The sequence below is a fragment of the Seriola aureovittata genome, chromosome 17 (assembly GCF_021018895.1).
Source record: "Seriola aureovittata isolate HTS-2021-v1 ecotype China chromosome 17, ASM2101889v1, whole genome shotgun sequence".
NCBI classification, from domain to species: domain Eukaryota; kingdom Metazoa; phylum Chordata; class Actinopteri; order Carangiformes; family Carangidae; genus Seriola; species Seriola aureovittata.
This window is the reverse complement of record NC_079380.1, coordinates 16,738,896-16,763,989: the sequence shown is the minus strand read 5'-3', so window position 1 is coordinate 16,763,989 and position 25,094 is coordinate 16,738,896. Positions and strand designations below refer to the sequence as shown.

At 34.8% G+C, this 25,094-nt stretch overlaps 1 long non-coding RNA gene and 1 gene segment (V, D, J or C); both read left to right on the top strand.

Moving 5' to 3' along the window:
- The first annotated feature begins 1,248 nt into the window (after positions 1-1,248).
- Positions 1,249-6,260, top strand: LOC130185215 (immunoglobulin heavy constant mu-like). The segment is given in 7 exon segments: positions 1,249-1,366; positions 2,701-2,991; positions 3,258-3,542; positions 3,662-3,970; positions 4,109-4,444; positions 5,013-5,155; positions 5,859-6,260. Coding segments are annotated over 7 exon segments (1,446 nt in total).
- A 1,185-nt stretch (positions 6,261-7,445) lies between these two features.
- LOC130185239 (uncharacterized) lies at positions 7,446-23,813 on the top strand. Its single transcript, XR_008830114.1, has 3 exons — positions 7,446-7,798; positions 7,921-7,973; positions 23,701-23,813. It is a non-coding gene; the product is annotated as an uncharacterized LOC130185239 (long non-coding RNA).
- Positions 23,814-25,094: the final 1,281 nt, after the last annotated feature.

The following is a 25,094-nucleotide window of genomic DNA, read 5'->3' as shown; positions in this document are numbered from 1 at the left end:
AAATATTGTTACATATAATATATATATATATATATATATATGCATAGCATTCATGTTCCTTCTTGTTCTTACACCAGTGTTGTTGAATTATGGTGGCAATGAATCACTGCTTAAAAAAGAAAACGAAAAATCATATAAGTTTTTCTTCATTTGTTTTCACCACCAGTAGATGTGGGCAAGGTTGTACTTCAGTAAAGAGACAAAAACTAGAGATTGGATGCAGAAATAACCTTAAAACTGAGTTTAATGCTGCTACAGGGTGATACTGTGCTTCATGCCAAAAAATATTCCAAGTTTCCACATGGAAATAGATGATGGAAAATGTCCCTTCTCTTGCAGGTGATGATGTGCAACTGCAAATGCATGATCTACCAGCATTTATCAATTTCCAAATTTTCTGTAGCTGTAAAACAGACGATCAGCATACATAGATGTCTACAAAACACTACATTTATTTTAAGCCTAAAGACCAATTAAGATTTTTAAAATAATACAGCAGATTACGATATTGTAGTTTTATCCAATATTTTGGTCTTAATTAATAAGTCAAGTAAATTCAATTTATTTATAGAACACATTTTAAAACAACAAATGTTGACCAAAGTGTTTAACAGAGAAATTGTATTATATGAGTCATCAAATAAAAATAGAAACATGACTGTGAGGATATAAGTACATTAATATTTCATACATTAATTTTTATAATCAATAAAGCCTAAACTGAATGAATGAATGATTGCTTTTAAAAAAAAAACACTGAAAATTTGAGATATTTTTGTTATATATATTGTTACATATGTAGGTTTGTTGATTAGAATTTCAGTTTTGTTTTGTTCTTATTCACTGTTGACAATATAGCCCCCCTTACTCTCCAGAGCAGGAAACTGTTTTTGTATTAGGGTTTTTCACTGTGATGGGGTGGACATCACTAAGATATACATCCATACAAAAACCTAAGAGTAAAAATCTTACACTCATCTATTCATCTGATGAAAAAAAAGGACAGGACAAAATACATCTTATTGGTATATGAGGTAACTACCATGTTTATCATTTTTAATGAGCAGATTGATAGTTAAAATTAGGTTAATTCATAGTTTATAGTCACAGTTAGTGCACAGGTGTAAATGTTATATATGGCAAATTTTCATTTTAAGAACTGATTAAGAATCAACACAAAAGACATGCTCACAGGTTGACACCAGTGTATCACATGTACCAGGATTTCTATGCATTTCAGACATTTACTTAAGTTTTTTAAAGTTTTTCTGGTGCTCCAGGTTTTTGTTCAAGCAGTGAATGGAGATGCAGCACTGTGATTATTTCGACTACTGGGGTAAAGGGACTGATGTCACAGTAACAACAGGTAAGCCTCATTTAAACACAGAATTTTCAGTGATCAGTTTATTTTTCATTTAAAAATGTGATTATTGACATTAGAGAAGTTTAGGTCATGGTCTTGTTTAAGTTTGTACTGAACGGACAGAGCAGATAAAACTGAGCCGTCAAGATGTTTAGGATGCAGCTGTTTTGTAGAAAGCATTTTGAAAAATTCTTCTTTGGCATTATCACTTAATGATTTGCTCTTACATTTTATTCAACTGGATTGTGATTGTTACTGATGAATATCTGCATCTTTTTATTCATGCATTTATTCAATGATTTTTTTGTCTTACTGTCGATTATAATTATGCAACATACTGTACCTGGATTATTTTTACAAGGTGTTACCATAAACGTAGGATACTTGCTTTAAATACATGTGTTTCAAACAACTGAACACTGTAAAAAGAAATTAACAAGTAAACAATTCAAATATAAAATTTATCTAAAAAAACAAAACAAAACACACTGACCTTCAAACGATCAAATATGAATTTGCACAAAAGGTCAAATTCATAGTTTTAAATTTAAAGTTTCGCTTTACTTGTTCTGATTTGTAATTCTTTCCATCAGGCATTCGACTGTTTTGGTATATAAGTTTATTGAAAAACAAAAAGAATAACAAAATGTTAATTAAATTTAATATAGTGTGGTAAGAAAAAAAATTAATGGATTTATTATATTAACATCTTGGTTAAATAGAAGTTTTTGGTGTGGAAAATTTTAGTGCTGTTGTATAAATGTATTCAGATTCAATCTCTTTATCCGTGAGCTGAACAGACAAATAAAACAAGTCAATAAGACAATACTTTACTGTTACTTTTTAAATGATGATGGCATCTTTCTTCAAGTTCATTGTGTAAATAGACAGTCACATATTAACCTGCTGATAATTTTGGTTTGTCATTATTTTAACAATATTTATTTATTCCGTGTTATATATGATTATTAAGGAAAACCTGCCACTGCTCCTACAAAATGGTTAAGAACAATTCATGTTTCACTTTGTGCAATGTTTTCAGTATTGCAAAATAATCCAAAGAGTATAAAATAAAAATATGAAATAATAATTAATAATACCAACTAAGTTTTAAAAATGTGTTTGAATATGTCACAGTTACATTATATGCCATAATGTCTAACAATGTGAAACTGTAATTTATGTATTTAACATTGAACACTTTCGGTTTTATTTAATTCTGAGGTTGAAAGATTCAACCAATTATTATTATATCTGTGATCAACTTTTCTGATGAGTAATTCATTATCTGTGTTTCTTGATTTACCTGAATTCAAACTTTTAAAACTCTTTTACAGCATCAACTGTGCCACCGACTGTGTTCCCTTTGATTCAGTGCAACCCCGGGTCTGGAGATAAAATCACTGTTGGTTGTCTTGCATACAACTTCTCCCCAAAGAATCTTAATTTCCAGTGGACCGATGTCAGTGGGGCCGTCCTGACTTCAATACAATATCCTCATACTGAGACAAACAACAAATATACAGCAGCCAGTTTCATCCAAGTATCAAAATCTGACTACGATTCAAGGAAGTCTTTTAAATGTTCAGTAAATCATGATGGATCAGTAAAAACCCTGCAAGTGCCAAGTACGTAATTTTAACTTTTAATAAGATGTCTCTCTAATTTCATTATACTGTGTGATGGGTCAGCTTACTATTCCCATTCATCTTGGTCTAATCTACAAATGTTCAGCAATATTTATTCCTTTACATTTGTGACATTTCCTTTGTCTGTCTGATGCATATATTTTTCCTTTGAGCTAAATATCTTATCACTTGCACATGAAAGATTAATATCCAGATTAATATAATATTGAATGACTGTAACTCTGCTGTTTCCTCCACCTATTCAGAGTTTGTTCCAGCAAAAATTACTTTGCTATCGGTGCCAAATGAAGACACCCAGGCCCTGGTCTGCACAATTGAGGACAGTCACAGTGGAACATTTGAATCATTTAAATGGAAAAAGAATGGTGCAGATTTGAGAGACTACAGTCAATGTCCCCTCCATAAAACTGGAAGTTTATATTCAGTGATCAGTGTCCTGAAAGTCAAGAACACAGACTGGGACAGCAATAACGTTTACACCTGTGAGATAAAATACAATGGAAACCTGTATATAAGAAAGACCTCAAAAGGTACAGTGATATTGCATCTTGACATTAATGACATGACATAAACATAAAATCAAGATTTTTTCAGATCTTGAAAAAAATGTTTGCAACCCCCCTTTTCTCTGTTGCTCTCCCTCATGTAGCTTTTATCACGATGACACTGAAACAGCCAAGTGTTAAAGCAATTTTCAGCAACAACCAAGCAGAGCTGGAATGTGTCATCACTGGACAAGACAAAACCGTTGTCAGTGAAACTGACATCACATGGGAAATTGACGGAAAAAATGTGACCAACAGCATTACTTCAACATCGTCTGGCGGCGCGCCGTACAGCAAAACCAGCAAGATGACTCAGAATTACGAACAGTGGAAGACAGTCAACAAAGTACGCTGTTCTGCCATTAGAAAAGATATGACACCAGTTATTCAAGATCTGACTGTCCAAAAAGGAGGTATGTTACTGAGGGATGGAACAGTAATCTGTGAACCCATGGGGAGGCAGCCAACTTACACACTCAAACATGTAACACAGTAAAGCAAATGTAAATCTTATATATGAAGCACCCTAGTAAACCAAGTGTCTCTTTCAGATGGCAGTCAGCCAAAAGTGGCAGTCCACGTCCTTCCAGTGGAGGACATCGGCCAAGGAGACTCAGCTAAAGTCACTCTGGTGTGTCTGATCTCCAGTCCTGTGCAGCAGGATTACTACATTGCGTGGTCAGAATATCATGGACAAACCCCCCCCATCTATACTGATGGCGTTAACTTCCCACCACAAAAGACCGAAAATGGCTACTCAGTCACAAGTGTTTACACCACCAACAACAAAAACTGGAAAGCGAATTTCATTTACGACTGCAACGTCATGCCTGTTGGCACAAATGTCACCGAGAAATCTGGAGGAATGTCTAAGGCTAAGGCCATGGGTAACTCAATTGAATGTGACAAATAGTGGATTCAGCTATAAATGTTGTGTTTTGTGCTAGTATGTCATTCTGTCTCTGTGTGTACTCCCTGACATGGCAACCTGTGTCATCAATCTTTGTGATTGTACATAAGAGTCAACATGTCAATTCAGTTTTGTTTGTCCTGTTATTGTGTTTGTCACATTGTCTAACAGCTTGAGAAGTGTGCTGACCGTTTTAAATAAATGTTGCATGGAGACACTTTTGTTATATGTTCATGAATGACTTTGATATTTTTAAAACAAAATGAAAAGCAAAGCACAAAGAATCCCTTTGTATGAGTAGTTTTCACTGAAGCCTCACAGTAGTAAACTGCACTGCACCACTGTTTAACTGAATCAATGTCGACACATGACAGTAAAGAGTGAATCATGCTTCATTCCAGTTGATTAGCACTATTTCTTAAAGGCAACGGTGTCAATGTTATCTTACTAAAAACCTTTGTTAACACACACCACAAACACACAAATACAAACATACATGCAGCGTCTAACCCCTTATACCTTCCTGTGCTTAAATATTCCTTTAGAGTCAAATCTGAATTTTGCTCTGAGCTGCACAGACGATGCCAGTGAAGAAGATGAGTTCAGCAGTCTGTGGTCCACAACCTCCTCCTTCATATTTCTCTTCATATCATCTCTCTTCTATAACATAATATTCAGCCTGGTCAAGGTAAACATAACAGCTTTTTCTGCATTTCACCCATATTGATTCAAGAGTGCGATGCATCTTCCTGAAAAGGGAGACCCTGGTAATGCAAATGAATGCATCCATTTGGCTTAATAAAGTTAGACAGAAGAGACAGAGAAAACTCAAATATGTAATTGATTATCACCAGTATGAGAAAAGTTAATCAGTACCAAATCATTATTTCTGTCTAGTGTATTGCTCTATATGTTTTAGTATACAGTAGTGATTAAGTGAAAGAAAAAAAATGTTACAGGTTCATTGTGTTGATTTGATGAAAACAAGTAAATAAGTGTGAAATGAAACACTTTCAGTGCATTAAGTGTTTAACTGGTACAGCCAACCAGCACAAGTTTGACTTTAATGAAGAGCATCTCCAGCCACAGAAAATGTTCTCTGTGTGTTTTAAATGCTCCATGGCGCATACTGACATGTCACTAAGAACATCACAGATATTATCTTGAAGTAACCAACTCACAGCAAGTTACCGTGTCTCAGTGTCTGAGGATAAATGGTTTTATCCAAGTTCCTAAAGAATGTCACTAAATTGAATCAATCATTCAGTCCAACACCGAAGACACAAAGATCATTTGGGTGTCCATTCTCCAGCTGTGTGAAACAGTTCAATGACCCGTATTTGACAAGTGAATGTAAATTTTTAAACTGATTTTAATGTTTTTTTTTTCAGATGAAGAGAGGATAAAGGATCAGATTGATACACAGCACCGACGACTTCATTTGCTTTCTTGTACATCAGCGATAATCTATTGTCTATTTGCTAAGTAAATGGTCACTATATATCATGATTAAGTAAGTCATTGAAAATTGATTTCTCTGTACCTTTAGAAAAAGTAAAAAGTACAATTACAATTTGTAATTACTTACATGAATATATTTTCCTGCATTGGGTCCTGTTTTTATACTATGATCACAGATGTTCTTTGTTATGTTTCTTGGACACGTCTCTAAAATGTTTTAACTTTTCTTGTTATGTATAGAACAACTTGTAGTACTATAGCAGAGAGAGATGTTTTCTGTACATGGTTTTGCATTTCATAGTTTGAATAAATCTTTGCTTTTTACGTTTGGACATTTTGTTGATAATATTTGCTTTCATCTGTAAATCAGTAGAACTTACACACAGGGATCTAAGAATATCTGAAAAGAAAACCACTTCAAGTCAGCACACCATAAATTTCTGTTATCAGTTAAGCTCTGAAGGTTTTTCAGTTCTATGATGTTTCTGAAAATATCATCTTTAGAGAGCCACTTCCCCCTCTCTCTGCACCTCTGGGACCACAGCTGCAGCAGTGAAACTTTGCAGAAACCGTCAGAACTATAAATAAACTTCCTCAAAGCAACAGGCATGTCTGTCAGTGTATAGATTTGCATTTGAGCGTGTGAAGTAGCTCACATGCAGACATCAGACATCAGAAAGCAGAAACATAGTGTTAAAATATAATGAAACAGAATCTGCATAGCCTACCATACATTTTCAAAAATGTGGAAGTTAAGAATTTTACTTTACTTTTTTTATTTACTTTATTATCTCTATTCTAATTATGTTTCACAACATATAAGTATATTATAATTGAATCTCTTTTTTCTGTGCAGTGAAAAGCTTTACCCTTGTGTTCTTGAATGTAGCTCAGCAAGGTTGTAAAGATTACATCTTGAACTACTAGTTATGGTTCTACTAATGAATTTAGGAAAACAATTTAACCTGTCGACTTCAATAACCTTAAAACACATGATTAACTAGAAGGGCACTAGTAGGGCACAGACCTCGCCAAGGTCAATGTCAAACAACATACAACAGAAAAAAAAATCAAATTCATAGGAAATGATCCAGATCTACCACAAATATGATGGTTTCTTCCATGGCCACATCCCCCCACCAAGATTGGCGCAAATCGTTCAGTACTTTTTGTGTAATCCTACTAATAAATAAACGGCCAGGTGAACACATAACCTCCTAAGCACGGGTAGTATAGGTTAATCACACAGCCGATTGGGCCGATGTACGGGGACCTCCGACCTCTAGGGGGCCTCCGAACTCCTACTAACTGTGGCATCAAGCTGTTTTTTTTTTGTTGTTTGTTTGTTTGTTTTTTTTGTCATTAAATCACAATAATTAAAGTATCTGTATGTTCAAATACGAACCAATGAATGAAGAGTTACTTTATTTTCAAATACGAAAAATATTATGATCGGTTTTCTGGAGTATCATTTGTATCATGATGATGACGAATGTGGTCGGAGGTCATAGGTCAGAGGTCAGAGGGTGACCGTGGAAATTTAGCGGCAAAGTTAGTTTCTCGCGAAAGACGCTTCTTAAAACATGGAGAGTAAATGGTGGAGCGGTGGAGGAGCAAAGATAAAGGCGAAAAAAGAAAAGGGATTCAGAGAAACTGAAATTCAGACAAACATATCGTCTATCTAGACTTTTTCCAAAAGTCGGCTACTCGGCTTGCTAGCATTAGCAGAGCCAGAGGAGGTCTATGCTAACGTCGCAGAACATGAACAACATGAGCTCAGCTGGATATCAGCATGAAACAGAGGCAGAGAGCCACAGCCCTGCGACAGACACCTGTCCACTTGGCCCACCGTCATCTCCAGCTGAATAAGGTGAATAAGTTAACAGTTTAGCAGCCGCAAAATGTATTACTTTCTACCTATTTTCCCAAGTTTAAAAATGAACTGAGAAAAACAGTAACAACAATTGAACTCTTTATGAACACTGCCAACAGAGTCGGACCTTGTCAGGATTTAAATGATGTAGTGGAGGAGTCTTTGACATGAGGTAGGCTTTCTCTCATATTATTATTCACTACTAACTATTCTTCTCTTTAGGGTGTTGTGTTTATACAATGAGAAATCGTTGAGAATCGATTGAGTCTGGAAACATTTGACTATTATATCATTGAAACAATATCATGTCATGGTTACATGATTATATGGTGGAATTCCTGTATGATAGGTTGCATTCATTATTTGTTATAGGTCTATCTAATCAGCAGTATAAATCGAACTGTGTGTGTGTGTGTGTGTGTGTGTGTGTGTGTGTGTGTGTGTTTGATGGAAGAATCTGAATCATAGAACTGTATTAGTGGAGGTTGCTCAAACTTTTCAGTCATACATTGTAGACTAGTATGTTGATATTGTTGCTGCTGGCCCAGGAAAAGTATTGTTACAATCATTAATTGTTAATCCGGTAGCAAACAATAAATATACAGGTGTTTATATGGTCCTTCAGGTTGTTGTCATAAGCTGTAGCCTGTCAGTGTAAATCCTGCATAAAATACAGGGATTTCAGACAGATAGTTGCTTCCGCTGAGAACTTGTAATTCAAAATTTTGGATTGCAAGTGTGAGGAAAGAAGATTGGGGGGTGCCTCCAAGATTTTGTGCCCAGGGGACTCTGCACTCTTATCCGGGCCTGGTAATATGTCTAATATGTTCTTCTGGAGAATAATATCAAGCTAACAGATGAATATAATATGGAGATGAGAAAAGTGAAGAAAGACTACCATCTAGTGGGAAAGGCTTTATGCAGATAAAGTGAACTGTCATTTGGTCTTGGATCAGTGAATGGAAAGGACATGTGACAGAGAACACAAAACATTAATCTATGAGAAAGATATTGTTCATGTAAATCCACTCAGGCAGTATGACTCATTGTTCTCTTCTATACAATAGTAATGACAAGTTCCACTTTTATACACTGGAAAATCTTTAATATGCAAATATTGTAAGTTTTGCTAAACTACTTTAGAATGAGTTCATAGGACCAGATTCATGCAGGCCTACATTAAAACCCTTTCACTGTATTTGCATTAACAACCTGCTTATATAGATATGCAGCTCAAAGCAAGTAACCCAAGTACTGGACTGCCTTCTAGGCTCATTTTGGGAGTGGAAGTGAACTTAAACATGAACCCCATACACTGAAAATGTGGTTGTGCAGCCATCTACTGGTTTTTAGGTGCATTGTCCCAACTCTGTGAATTACAAAACTTAACAACACACTATAGTTTGACGCAATATTACAGCTGTGTGGTCACAGCTCTGTGGAGGAATCAAAATGATGCTGGTGCTAAAATACAAACAAATTAATTCTAAAACATTTACTGAGGTTATGATTCAAATACCACTTTGAATCACAGAGATAAAGTTAAAGTGGATTTGCCTTCTCAAAAAATAGTAATAATACACACCCAACTCTAACCCCATAAGATGTGGAAGCAGACGGCACTGACTTTAGCCGTGCCTCTCTATTCCAAGTTTAGCAGCAGCCAAATGCATACTTTTGGACAGTTTTTCACTTACCATAATGCAGTAGTAGTCAACCAAAAATCCACCATTTTCTGTTTGCTCTTTATTTAATGTTATAAAATGTTCAATAAAAATTGCGGTCCACTATTGAAGTAGAAGCTGCTTCATTAGAGGCTTTAGTGAGACAGAATCATGCTAAAATAAATAAATAGATAGACATAAAGAGAATTGCTTTGTTCTGTTTTTCATTTGTGTAAATAAATGTCCCTGTCCTGTATCAAAACCTATTCAACAGAAATCTCCTTTGTTTTCCTGACCAAAGTCAGAAAAATGGTGTGATCTCGGTGAAGTGTGGTGAGGTTTTGGGACGTGCATGTATCACTGTGGTTTACTAGTAGCTGGGGTTACAACACCGTGTTACACACCATAACAAAAACCATGCTGTAAAAACTCATCTGTCTTTCTCCTGTAATCATAAAGCAAAGCTCCCAGTGAATGATGAGAATATCAGATTAATATCAAAGGATGTATTGGTATTTTTTAATTACATTTCTGAGTTATTGAGAAAGCACAGTGATGAGTGTGATATAAGATGAGTCAGTGACTGTGCAGAGAATTCTGATCTTAACCCAGACTCTCATTTACCAAAATGAATGAACGTATAAAACGTCACAGTTCTAAAACCAGATACAATTCAATACTATAGACCTGTAATGTAATAGTTAGTGTTTGTTGACCCTGTGACGCTGCTGATTAAACGGTAATTTATGAGGCCACAGTTAGTGGTGGTGTTGTATTTCATTATTCTGAGTAGGGCTGCACAGTTAATTGCAATATAATCAAAATCGCAATATGACCAAGTGCAATTTCCAATTTGCAGGAGCTGCAATTTTTTTAATAAAGGTAAAATGTGTCACAACATTGTTGTGTATTTTGAGCACCAAAGGCGTTGTGGTGCTACAGGGATACCCCGGCCTAAAAATCATATTCTCCGTGCGTAAAGAAACATGTTTGTTTGGTACAAGATCCAACAAAAATCACATCAACTATTTTAGATTTTTTTTGTGAAAATGAAATACAAAAATTACCATTCCAACTGAAATCACAATATCTGCCAGTATAATGGCAATATGAGTTTTTTTTTTTTGCATATCGTGTAGCCCTAATACTGAGGAGTGTTTTCAGTATTCTGTCCCCTGCATGTATGCAAGTAAGATTGATTTTAAATATTTTTTCCATCTCTTCAAACTGTTCATGTATGTTTAACAAAGACACTTGAAACAGTTTGGGGAAGCTTTCGAAAATGTAATTTATTTGTATCAAATGATATACACAGCACTAAAAGTAGTTTATATTATTCATATACAGTTAAAAGGCTGCATTACAATACAATACAGTGTCTGAAATGTAAGAAAACCTGAAAAATACAATGTTAATTTTTTGCAGACATTGCAAAAAAAACAGACATCACATTCACTATGATAATAAAGTAACCAAAAGACTGAAATCATTTGTATGTTGTTCATTTATAATCCAGTTAATTAACCCTGCCATTGAAGAATGTAAATTCATAAAATGAGAAATCAAGTACTTACTATAGTCATTAAAATCCCATAAAAGGTTTTATTTTATTTTTATTATTTATTATTTTATAAATAATATAAAATATATATATAAATAAAAAGAGGAACAGCTGTTCTACTGCAGAGAAATGTATGACAGCTAAACCGTGACACTGGTTTTTGCATTTTGGTGCATCACTGTGTCCTGGGATGGCCACAATGATTCATACATTACAAAAACCTCTTATGGGAAGAATGAGAAATGAAGTTGTGAGTCATGTAAAGACTCAGTACAACACTAAGAGACTGTGCCTTTATTAATTTGCGGACTATCTTATTTTTATTCCTTTTAATTGTTGTATATGTCTTATTTTTTATTGGTTTGATTATTATTTTATTTAATCATATTTTATTCCTACTTTTTTATTCCTACTTTTAAATAGTTTCAATTTTCATATCTTTTGTACTAATCGGTTGTTGGTCTTTATTTTATTTTATTAATGGTTTTTAATTTATATGTATCATTTATGTGCTTGTTTTCATTTATTTCTAATGTTTTATCTTTACACTATCCACTTAGTTTTTATGGTTGCAACTTCTGAGATAACTCTTGCTTTATGCAGCACATTGTGCTTCCACCTGGAATGAAATGTGCTATATCAATAAAGCTTTGTTTACTTACAGCCCAACTCCATCATATACTGTAGACTTCCAGTGAAACCGTGGTGAATGTTTTATGTGTGGACAGTGGACACACCAAATGGACAAGAATATTCTGCAATCTTGTCTTGTCAGAGTTGATGTGACTCATTTTCTCTTACATATAATAGCCAACCAGATACGTTACTAAAAGAAATAAACTATAATCATATTTACAGACAAAATGAATTATGTGCTGACAAATTTATTGTGTTATCTAATTTATTAAATTAATTTAAACTATGATGATCAACATAGCACAAGTACTACAAGACTTTAACTCACCATCTATAAAATTTCGTAAAAGCTATGAAAAGTAAAATCTTTCCATGATCATTTTAATTGGCACTAAAAGAGTAAACAAAAGGCTGCCATACAATTCTTCATAGTATATACTGTATAGAACATAACAAAACCCAAAATACAATGTTAAGTGTTTGTTGGCACTGCAGACAAGGACACAAATATATGATCATACAGTATTCATCAGGTACAGGTACTTACAGTTGTCATTACAGTCCCACAGTGATTCTGATTTTGAATCATTGAAGTGAAAAGATCCAGACCTGTTGTATTGTGTACTGCAGCAGTATGTTGCAGCCACACTTTGACACTAGTTTTTGCATTGTGCTGTATCACTGTGTCCTGGAGTGGCCACAGTGATGCACACAATTACAAAAACCTCTCAAGAGAGGCAAAGGTCTTTATACTGTAAATGGAAGGTGTATATAACACTCGGTGCAATCCTAAGAAGCGCTGTTTTTATCATTATACAATTAGCCCTAGTAAACATCCCATATGATTCACTTTGTCATAAATACAAATTATGTATATCTACTACTTTAAAGACTTAATAATTGGATACTGTTTTTATGTCACTCATAGTAGCACTATTGCTATGATGACCAAAATAGAATCTAAAGATGACTAGCTAAATTGTTTTGTTTTTTTCATTCAAAAATTAAGAGAGAGTAATTTCTCCAAGGATTTACTGCACAATGTATATAATTAACTTTATTTATATGTTTATTCTTCTAATTGTGAAGTGCCAGTTTTAGTAAAATATACAAAACTACTAAGACTAAATCAATAAACAATGACAAACAGTCATTAACAAACTGTTGCACTGCTTATTCCTTTCACATTATTTCATCTTAACATTACTTCTTACACTACAGTTAAAAAAACAAGACAAAAACAAATTTTTTAAGGTAAAAGCATTTGTGTGTCTTCATTGTTAGTGAGCAGGGTGGAGTATATGTTCAGGGTTATATCATAGTGCAGTATAACGGCAACAGTGATACATACAAAAACCCCCTTCCTCTAAGAAGGAAATGGTGCCAATTCAGAAAAACACGTTGGTTTTTTAAACGTGTTATCCATCAAATGATTGTTGAGACATTTCAACCTGGACCAAAGTGATGGACAGGCCAACCAAGAGACCGACTTGGCTGTCCCTAGAGCCATGCCACTAACATGGCTGAAAATCACCAAAATTTAACAAATGTGAGTTTTAAAAACAGAATTATTAAGTTTCAAAGGGTAAAAATGTGGACTGCAATCCCATGACTGTGCCCTCTGAGTATAGACAGTATAAAAACTAACCATGTACTATATTAGGGTCTATATCCTAGGTTTTTGTATGAGAAGGTACTGCTGTGTATGGTGGGAGCCACAGTGATATATGGCAATACAAAAATCTGCTCTGAACTCAACTGAAGCATGAAAATCACTAGAGTATGAAGAAAGGACACATTCAATGGACCTGTGGAAGGGTATTTTGTATTTATGGAGAGTTGTATTTTTTCAGTTTTACCCTGAATAAACAGGAAAATTGTGATACCTCAGCTTTTTTTGAAAATGGTTCACATTAGCAAAGACAAAATATTTCAAATATTTACAAACGTAAAGACAGATTTGTGACAACTTAAAATTGATGCTATGTTATTTAAAGTATTTTTTAAATATGAGCTAATGGTGATGAAACAAACATCATTTAGTTATCAAAATAACTACTACTCCGACCAATATTTTTAAACCATAATTTTAAATGTTCACATTCACAATGTACACAACATAGTGTCACTTAAAGATGACAACCCCTTTGTGTTAGATCAAACCTTTGCATGATACACTTGAAACAACTTACTGGTTATGAAATGTGCATCATCATTTGCTAAGTGTTTTTCCATTTTCAGTGTGCACAGCAAGACCAAATATAAAAATAATAATAAAAAAAAAAAATCATCAGCAACCTATTGTGCTGCTGATTCCTTTCACATGATTCGATCTTTAAATTAAAAAACACTTAAATCAACAACATCTGTGTGTAATGATAGCCAGTGAGCAGGTTGGAGTATTTGTACAGGGTTACATCATAGTGTACTATAACAGCGGCCACAGTGATGCATCCTATGACAAAAACCTCCTTCCACTGAGAAGGAAATGCTGTGTATGGTGTTGTCCAACAAAAAACTCTTCTTTTGAAAATCAATAATGTGACGATAATGTGTTCTCAAACAAAAGGTTGTTAGGACACCATGAGCGTAGACGTGATATAGTTTCACACAGGGATCACATTAATATTACCAAAGAAAAAAATAAAAAGTTAAAAAATTTGATTTTTAAAAATGAAACGAAAGCAAAAGAGTAATAATTAGGTTTCAAAGGGTAAAATATTACATCAAATAGAGTAAAAGTGGAATGCTCTTTTTTGATTTTATGGTTTTACTGTAAAAAGTTAATGAAATATAGTGAATACTGTGCACCATCAAGCAGAGGTTTTTGCATGAGTATGTACTGCTGTGTACAGTGGGACCCACAGTGATAGATGGTAATACAAATACCTGCTCATAACTCAACTGAAGCACAAAGTCATTGTACCTCAAGTAAAAGAGAAGATCAGGTAATTTACCCAAATCACTAGACTGTGAAGAAAGGAGACATTCACTGGACTTGTGGAAGGGAATTTGTATTTATGCAGAGTTGTATTTCTTTCAGTTTTACCCTGAATAAACAGGAAAATTGTAACACCTCAGCATTTTTTTTTAAGTGCTTCATCTCAGCAAACACAATATATTTAAAATACTGACAAACGAAACAGATTTGTGACTACTTACAGTTCATTTTATGTTATTTAAAGTATTTTTTAAATATTAGCTTATGGGTTATGAAACAAATATTATTTAGTTATCAAAATAACTACTACACCCACCAATATTTTTAAACCATAACTTTAAATGCACATATATTACAACACATACATAGTGTTACTTAAAGATGACAACCCCTTTGTGTTTGTTTACCAAACCTTTGCATGATACACATGAAACTACTTACTGGAAATGAAATATGCATCATCATTTGTCCAGTGTTTTGCTGCAAATATCAATAACAACATTGATATGTACTGGTTTAGTAGTATTATTATCATAATTATGAAGCCATTTTCAGTGTGCACATCAAGACCAAATATAAAAAAACTAAATAATAATTTTAAAAAATCATCCGGTAACTTTTTTGCTGCTGATTCCTTTCACATGATTCGATCTTTAAATTAAAAAACACTTAAATCAAGAGCATCTGTGTGTAATGATAGCCAGTGAGCAGGGTGGAGTATTTGTACAGGGTTACATCATAGTGTACTATAACTACGGCCACAGTGATACATCCTATGACAAAAACCTCCTTCCACTGAGAAGGAAATGCTGTGTATGGTGTTGTCCAACAAAAAACTCTTCTTTTGAAAATCAATAATGTGACGATAATGTGTTCTCAAACAAAAGGTTGTTAGGACACCATGAGCGTAGACGTGATACAGTTTCACACAGGGATCACATTAATATTACCAAAGAAAAAAAAAAAAAGTTAAAAAATTTGATTTTTAAAAATGAAACGAAAGCAAAAGAGTAATAATTAGGCTTCAAAGGGTAAAATATTACATCAAATAGAGTAAAAGTGGAATGCTCTTTTTTGATTTTATGGTTTTACTGTAAAAAGTTAATGAAATATAGTGAATACTGTGCACCATCAGGCAGAGGTTTTTGCATGAGTATGTACTGCTGTGTACAGTGGGACCCACAGTGATAGATGGTAATACAAATACCTGCTCATAACTCAACTGAAGCACAAAGTCATTGTACCTCAAGTAAAAGAGAAGATCAGGTAATTTACCCAAATCACTAGACTGTGAAGAAAGGAGACATTCACTGGACTTGTGGAAGGGAATTTGTATTTATGCAGAGTTGTATTTCTTTCAGTTTTACCCTGAATAAACAGGAAAATTGTAACACCTCAGCATTTTTTTTTAAGTGCTTCATCTCAGCAAACACAATATATTTAAAATACTGACAAACGAAACAGATTTGTGACTACTTACAGTTCATTTTATGTTATTTAAAGTATTTTTTAAATATTAGCTTATGGGTTATGAAACAAATATTATTTAGTTATCAAAATAACTACTACACCCACCAATATTTTTAAACCATAACTTTAAATGCACATATATTACAACACATACATAGTGTTACTTAAAGATGACAACCCCTTTGTGTTTGTTTACCAAACCTTTGCATGATACACATGAAACTACTTACTGGAAATGAAATATGCATCATCATTTGTCCAGTGTTTTGCTGCAAATATCAATAACAACATTGATATGTACTGGTTTAGTAGTATTATTATCATAATTATGAAGCCATTTTCAGTGTGCACATCAAGACCAAATATAAAAAAACTAAATAATAATTTTAAAAAATCATCCGGTAACTTTTTTGCTGCTGATTCCTTTCACATGATTCGATCTTTAAATTAAAAAACACTTAAATCAAGAGCATCTGTGTGTAATGATAGCCAGTGAGCAGGGTGGAGTATTTGTACAGGGTTACATCATAGTGTACTATAACTACGGCCACAGTGATACATCCTATGACAAAAACCTCCTTCCACTGAGAAGGAAATGCTGTGTATGGTGTTGTCCAACAAAAAACTCTTCTTTTGAAAATCAATAATGTGACGATAATGTGTTCTCAAACAAAAGGTTGTTATGACACCATGAGCGTAGACGTGATACAGTTTCACACAGGGATCACATTAATATTACCAAAGAAAAAAATAAAAAGTTAAAAAATGTGATTTTTAAAAATGAAACAAAAGCAAAAGAGTAATAATTAGGTTTCAAAGGGTAAAATATTACATCAAATAGAGTAAAAGTGGAATGCTCTTTTTTGATTTTATAGTTTTACTGTAAAAAGGTAATAACATATAGTGAATACTGTGCACATGATTCTATCTTTACATTAAAAAACACTTAAGTTAAATTAATAAAATCTGTGTGTCATGATAGCCAGTGAGCAGGGACGAGTATTTGTACAGAGTTATAGCATAGTGTCCTATGACGGCCACAGTGATACATCTTATGACAAAAACCTCCTTCCACTGAGAAGGAAATTAGGTATATGGTGCTGATACATAGAGAGAAAAAAAGTAGGCCTCTGTCCAACAAAAAACTCTTCTAACGAAAATCAATAAGGTCATAATGTGGTCTCACACAAAGGGTTGTATTAGGACACCATGAACTTAGAAGTTATACAGTTTCAGAGAGGGAAAACATTAATATTACCAAAATAAAAAAGTTAAAAAAAAAAAATTTGATTTAAAAAAAAAAAAAAAAAATGAAACAAAAGCAAAAGTGTAGTAATTAGGTTTCAAAGGGTAAAATATTACATAAAATACAGTAAAAGTGGAATGTTCTTTTTTTGATTTCATAGTTTCACTGTTAAAAGGTAATGAAATATAGTGAATACTGTGCACCATCAGGCAGAAGTTTTTGTATGAGTATGTACTGCTGTGTATGGTGGGAACCACAGTGATAGATGGTAGTACAAATACCTGCTCATAACTCAACTGAAGCACAAAGTCAATGTAACTCAATTAAAAGAGAAGATCAGGTTATTTACCCAAATCGCTAGACTGTGAAGAAATGAGACACACCCCTTTGTGTTCGTTCACCAAACCTTTGCATGATAGACCTGAAAGAACTTACTGGATATGAAATATGCATCATCATTTGTCCAGTGTTTTGCTGCAAATATCAACAGCATTTGTATTGGTTTAGTAGTACTATTATCATAATTATGAAGCCATTTTCAGTGTGCAAAGCAAGACCAAATATAAAGAAACTAAATAATAATTTAAAAAAATCATCCCGTAACTTTTTTGCTTCTGATTCCTTTCACATGATTCAATCTTTAAATTAAAAAACACTTAAATCAACAGCATCTGTGTGTAATGATAGCCAGTGAGCAGGGTGGAGTATTTATACAGGGTTAAATCATAGTGTACAGTAGCAACGGCAACAGTGATGCATCCTATGACAAAAACCTCCTTCCACTGAGAATGAAATGTTGTGTATGGTGTTGTCCAACAAAAAACTCTTCTTTTGAAAATCAATAATGTGACGATAATGTGTTCTCAAACAAAAGGTGAAGATTACTGACACAGAAAGGAAAAAAAGTAGGCCTGTGTCCAAAAAAACCCCTCTTCTTACCAAAATTAATAATGTGACGATGATGTGTTCTCAAACAAGAGGTTGTGTTAGGATACCATGAGCTTGGAAGTGATACAGTTTCACACAACGATCATTTTGTTACCAAAATAAAAAATTTGATTTAAAATAAACGAAACAAAACAAAACAACAGTAAAAGAGTAATTAGGTTTCAAAGGGTATAATATTATATAAAAGAGAAAAAGTGGAGTGTTTTTTATTTCATAGTTTGACCTTAAAAAGGTACTGAGATATAGTGAATACTATGCACAATCAGGCAGAGGTTTTTGTATGAGTATATACTGCTGTGTATGGGGTGGGGTGGGGCACAGTGATATATGGCAATACAAAAACTTAACTGAGGCATAAGTCAGGGAAAACAGAAGATATTTACAAAAGTTTCCAAATGTATTAGACACTGAAGAAAGGTGATACTCAGAGGAAAAGAATGGTAATTTGTTCTTACTGTACTTACTTTACCTTAAAAAAAAAAAAAAAAAGGGGATTAACAACAGCTCAGAAAGGCTTAATTATTTCTTTCTCATGCTTTGTATAAGCGAATATAATAGATTTCACCTACTGAAAAACAAACAAAAAGTACAAAAAAGATTTTTATCCTCTAAAAGTTAATTTGACATTGGGTTAATTACATTATGTCTAAAATGTAATTATGGTCATGAATTAAGGATCCATTAAGTATTTAATTGTCGCATTGAACTCTATTTGCTCCCCATAACTTAAAATGTGATTCTATACTTAAATTAGGGGCAAAATAAAAAGATAAATGAAAATGTGTACATTTTGGACCTGAGGTTATCAGCATCCTTACTGGTTACTATTTATGTAACTCAGGAAACAACTTTCACCACAACAGGTGCTTCCGCAGCCAGTTAGCAAACTGAAACTTAAGACTTTAAGCCAAGGGCTCAGACATGAGCACTAATACATTACACGAAAGTAGGCAAAAGAAACTACCCTGTCTTCTTTGTGGATTGTGGATTTTCAATACAATAAAAATTAAACAATTACAATCTGACAGAAAGTATTTGTGTTTGCCGCAGCACTGTCTGAACCAGTACCACTGAGTAATGCAAAATAAGTATATGATGAGTGCTAAGAGTATGTTAATTATCAACCAGCTAAGTGAACATGCTTGAGCATAGCACACATAAAATCGAAAAAATTAATTACATTACTTCATTTAATATCGCCAAACATTCATTGCAAAATTCATTCTGTACATGAGCTGTGAACTGAAAAGTTGGGTTTGCAGCATCAGTTCAGGCTACATACCCCAATATTTGAAGAAATCAATGACATATAATTATCTAAAGGAAAATATAATGGGTTTTATAAATATAAAGGTTTCAATAATAAATGCCCCATTCAAAAAAATAGAATAGAATTTCCAAAAACTATAAAAAATATATGTGTGTAGTAGTATTAGCTTTCATACTTTCATGATATAATGACCTTTTTTTTCTCATTATTTCAATATACCATTTCCATCAAACAGGACGTAAATTATAGTAAAATAAGTTTGTATGTCTTAATAACAAAAAACATTTAACATTTGTAATGCAGGGATTCCCCCAAGAAACTGGTTAGCACCCACAGCCTTTGAAGTATAGCTAGTCAACTTTAAACTTACCCCGGCTCCACACAGACTACTGGGTAAAACATATGTGCAACTGGTGGTTATCAAGCTAATTTTAGCTTGGTGTCTGGCTTCAATGAAGTGGGCAGTTTATTACAACTTTACTGTTGTGGTTCGCTTTCGCTGCTCTCATAGCATCATATTTGGCCACAGCAGGCAGCTGTCTCAACGAAAAATTTAAAACAAACCATTGCTCTACTCTACTGCTTTATCTGCTTAGCACAAAACAGGAGATAGACACAACTAGCAACTAGCTGGTGAACATGAGGAAGCATTTAGCAGCTAGAGAGCCAGATATTTCTCTTAGGAGTTCGTAGAGACCAAAAATGTAGCCAAAAGGAAAGTAAGTATTGGACTTACATTTGTCAAGTGACCACAAACATGACTCCAAATTAATAAACATGATAATGCTTCTCAATATTGGCCAAAAAAAAATCAGTTATAGCTTTAGATATGGTAAATGGACTAGCGCTTTTCTAGTCATACTGACCACTCAGGGATCGAACCACCGACCTTCGAATTAGTGGACGACCCGCTCTACCTCCTGGGCCACAGCTGCCCCCCTACATTAGGAGGAGGTTAAAATGAATGGGGCACCACTGAGAAAAAATAATCATCCCTTCTCTTTGAGGTACTATAATCTTTCATTCACATCAGCTTGAAAGATACAAAGTGCTACATGGAAGCTAGCTCTATAGATCTGGGTCAGACTGTTTTGAATGGTTTACCCCAAAGCCTCATCTACAGTTACTTTATTTGAACACAGAAAATTTAACAGAACTAAGGATAAATCATGACACAACAAGCCATGACATTTTACAGCATTTAAGTATGGCCATAGCCACTGAACATGAGACTGCTGTCATGGTAAATGCTGAGATTAGGATGCTGATATGCTCAAAGTGGCAACGCTAACATGTTAATGTTTAACAAGTAATTCTGTTTTCTATAGTTTAGCATATTACCGTGATAACTTTTGCAAATAAGCATTAAAGGCGCTCTTTGTAATTTTTCTCTGCCACCGATCGTAGTTTCTTGTCATGAGCTGGTGGTGGTGATAATGGTTGCTTGCCAGAGATAGAAATGGAAAAGACATAATAGTTAAAATTGCTGTTGCTTATGTTGCTTGAGACAAATCTTGGCAAGTAAAGAAATGAAGTTTGCTGAACATTTCCTCTAGAGTGACAAGTAAACAGCTGCTACTGCTAAAGTTGGCTATGTAGCAATATCAAAAGCTTACATATAGCAGCTGTAAACCAGGGCTACCCCTGACCGAAGGTTTTCCTAGTTGACTTGTAGTCATTACTTCAAGCTATTAGTTGAGTAGTCATCAGAGGTTTATGATAGACCAGGGCTAAGAAAAATTGTATAAGTAAAATTGTTCACATTGACGTCAGGCAACTTACGTTTCAAATGACAAGTGTCGTTTGAGTCAACAAGTAATTGCTTGCAGAGTTTGCATGTCATCTTTATTGGGGTCATCTTTAACCTCTTGAACCGATCTCACACTTTGGAATTCTTGGTCGACTAAGAATCTTCTCATGGACTAGCATTTGGTTGACTATTAGGCAGTCCCTCCAGAATGTTGCAATGTCCCGAACGCAATAATTAATGCAAATTCAGCCAATCCCTGTGAATCCTGTGCGACCTTGCATTTTTGTCCAATCACATTAACATTTCCACAAATTTTACAAATCATCATAGCTTCCTGCAAGTTGAACCAATCATACCAGGCCCTGTGCAAAACTTTGATGTACATCACCAAACTCACATCCTTTTTTCTGATTTTGAAGCTTGTTGTGAAGCTGCAGATGTGTGACATGAACGTCTCCTATTTACCAACAAATCACTGTTAAAGACCGTATAAAGCAATTCTCTGATGTTTTAAAATTGTTTTGTACATTGTCGTGGAACCATAGGTGTAGTGCTGCCGGAGTGCACCTGAACGACGCTCCACTATTTTTTTTTTTTTTTTTTTTTTTTTTTTTTTTAAAGTTAAATAATCCAGTTGATATTTGTATACATTTTAAGCAGTTAAAGATCCGATCACCACTAAAGCGTCTGTCATGTAGAGAGATCGACAAACAGACAGACAGAACACGTCATTTAGTTCAGTTTCTGATACTGCTGCTTTTTATGGTGGTAAATAGAATTTCTGGAGTCAATGAGGGAGAGAAGTAGCAAAACGAGACGCACTCGCTTTTTATGGTCAGTCTTTGCTCTCTCCCTCATAGGGTAACATAAGTCCCCAAGGGTAGAGCTGCTGGAGCCACCATTCTCCAGATGAAATGAAATATCTACAGTTCACATAATCTGGTTGATATGAATATACATTTTGAGCGGTTGAAGAGCTGATCATCACTAAAGAGTCTGTCATGAAGAGAGCTAATAAAAACAAATGAAATTGTCATCTTTACGAAATGGGTAATTAGTAAAGATGAAAAAACACAAAACATCCTCTCATTCCTTTCAAGATAAAACTGTTCATATAGTAGCCAGAAAACTTTTATAAAGATCAGCTCTATCTGCGATTAAGACAGAGCAGAGGAGTGTAATCGCTTGTTGACCAGCGTGAACAGCTTCTGGCACCAAGAGCTGTGTAATCTGTAGTGTACACCATTGGCGATTGCTCTAAGACTGCAAGGGAAGCTCAGCTTCCCCAAAAATGTCAACAAAATAAGTGGTCAAATATGTACTGTTGTGTGTACATTTCATTGACTAAATATGCGCTAGAACACGTTCATCTTTTGTTCAGAATGAGCTACTTATCACAGGTAACCGCCACAACTTCCTTCTCATTCATCCCTGCAGCGCCACAGTGCTTTACACAGTGTAGACGCCGAGCGTCTACTGACTTCAGTGGGGAAGCATAGAGTGGGTTGTTCCACTGCAGCGAAACTAGACGGTAATTGGATAAATGCTGCCCATCGGATCTCAGCGTCTCTGGGGGTCTATGGGACAGTGGGCTGGCCTGGACGCTCGGCTTCTGCATGATGATTGGATCATCTGTCTGAGGCTGAGTCCCTTTTTGATTGACAGCGAAATGAGCGAATCAGCGATCTTGAAGTATAAGCATCCACCAGAGCATTTTTCAAGTTTTTCATTCCGTCGTTTGGAGTTGATCTGGAGACGTTACTGATCCTCAGCGACTTTGTCTTTGTTAAAAACGACTAGCGTTGTGTTTGGCGACTCTCTTCCGTCACTCTGCGAATTTACATATAAATAAAAGGAAACATTTTATGATGTAGGCCGAAAATGAGCTTCCCCTCATTATAAGACCAGCAGCCGCCACTGGTGTACACCCATCCCCCGATCACATCGGCTATCGGCAATTTCTCAGGGTGTCACCACTTGCACTGCACTGGATTTATTTTCACTGGTACAAGTTGCCTTCCTGCAGTTTCATAGCAAAAAACCATCTAAAAACATTGCAATATGTATCACAATTTTTAAGAAAAGGTGCTGTGAAATCAGCTATTTTAGCCTGCAAAAATGCCAAAAAACTTGGAGGGATAGATTAGGTGGCAGTCCTACTTTAAACTCAATACAACTGAGATTGATGGGAATTTCAATAGTTTTGCTAGTGTTTTATTTTAAACCAAGTAGTAGACAAAAATTTCTGACCCTTTTATAAGGCTTTTTTATCTCTTCATCCCACACTATTCGATAGGTCTTGAAGAAAAATGAAACACAGGAATTAAAAACAAAACAAACAAGAAAAAATCTTATCTCAATTAATTTTGATATTTTTGTATAATGATGTGTTGTGTAATTTATATACATTCAGAAGCCTGACAGGACTGTATACCTAGGCAATGGCTTCCACAAGTTCACCTGGCACTCCCGAAACGCAGGTAAGTCTGCTTCTCTCTGCCGCTGTTTTTTTTCTCCCCCACATAGGACCAGACTGGGTTAAAGTTATGTAATGCTGTTTTTCACACAGGTCCGCTAACTTTAGCCGTTTCCCAACACTTCCCCTTGAGACCTCCTCCTGAAAACATCACGAGAACATGTTGCAGATGATAGGAAACGCCACAGAATAGTCTTAAAACCTTGATAATTTCTATGTATCAATGCTAATAAGCTGTTCTTTTATTAGAATCCTGACTGTGAATGTGAGGGAGACAGCTTCTGATGAGTTATTAGTGTTTGAAATCCCAGTTAGTCAAAGAACACATCCTTTGCTAATATGCTGCTAACCACTGTGAGGAGAGAGAAAACACAATACTTACTATTCAGGTTGAGAAACTTTTCATAAAAAACAATCCACTGTACTTTGGTGTGTATTGTATCATTGTATTAATGTTTTTTTTTTGTGTAGCGATTGGAGCTCTACTATTACTACTACTACTATCAGGAGTTGGAGGCGGCAGGCGGCCAATGGGAGATCGGCAGTGGGAGCTGGCCAGACTGCCAGCCCACCATTCTGTGGACTGGAAACTAGGAACAGGTGTTGACCAAGCCACCAACAAGGGGCAAGGAGTTGGTGTCAGGCGGGCTGCCAACTTGAAACGAAGAGCTGGAGTCGTCCAGACCAGTGATGAGAGATGGGGAAGTGGAGTTGGACACATCCTGAGCTTGTGGAATGGCAAAGCTAGGAGCTGTTGTTTCTGGCAAAGTATTTGAGTGGCTTTTGGGCTGCAATGAAAAAATTTTATATATAGAATGAGTTGCAAGGCTGCAAGGTCAGATAAATGGAGTAGGCCATTACACTGCAACTAACACTGCCAATGTAATTTCTCTCAAACTTCATCAAACTGATGAAATTGTATACAATTCATAATAATGCATCATCACAATCCATCATTACACCCTCAAGTATTATATATTTCAGTAAAGTAATTCAGTAATCGCACACTACAGGTGTGTTTCTGCTGCTGCACAACCACATAACTTCAGAAAACTTACTTGACGGTCTCATAATGCTAACAGTATTCTCATTTGCCTTTAGGTCAGGAGTTTGAATTTGCAAGTTTTACTTAATATTCAGCAAATATTGGCATTTGTTAAATTTAGTCAGCATTTAAATTTAAATGAAATAGATACAAACTTTAAAACTGTACTATACCATTGACTTAAATTATTGTTGTTCCTCAGAATTCAACTGACTACAGCTACCAACCTGAGAAAACAACCACATCCTTGTGGAACCTGCTAATGCGAACTCCCAGAGAAATCTTT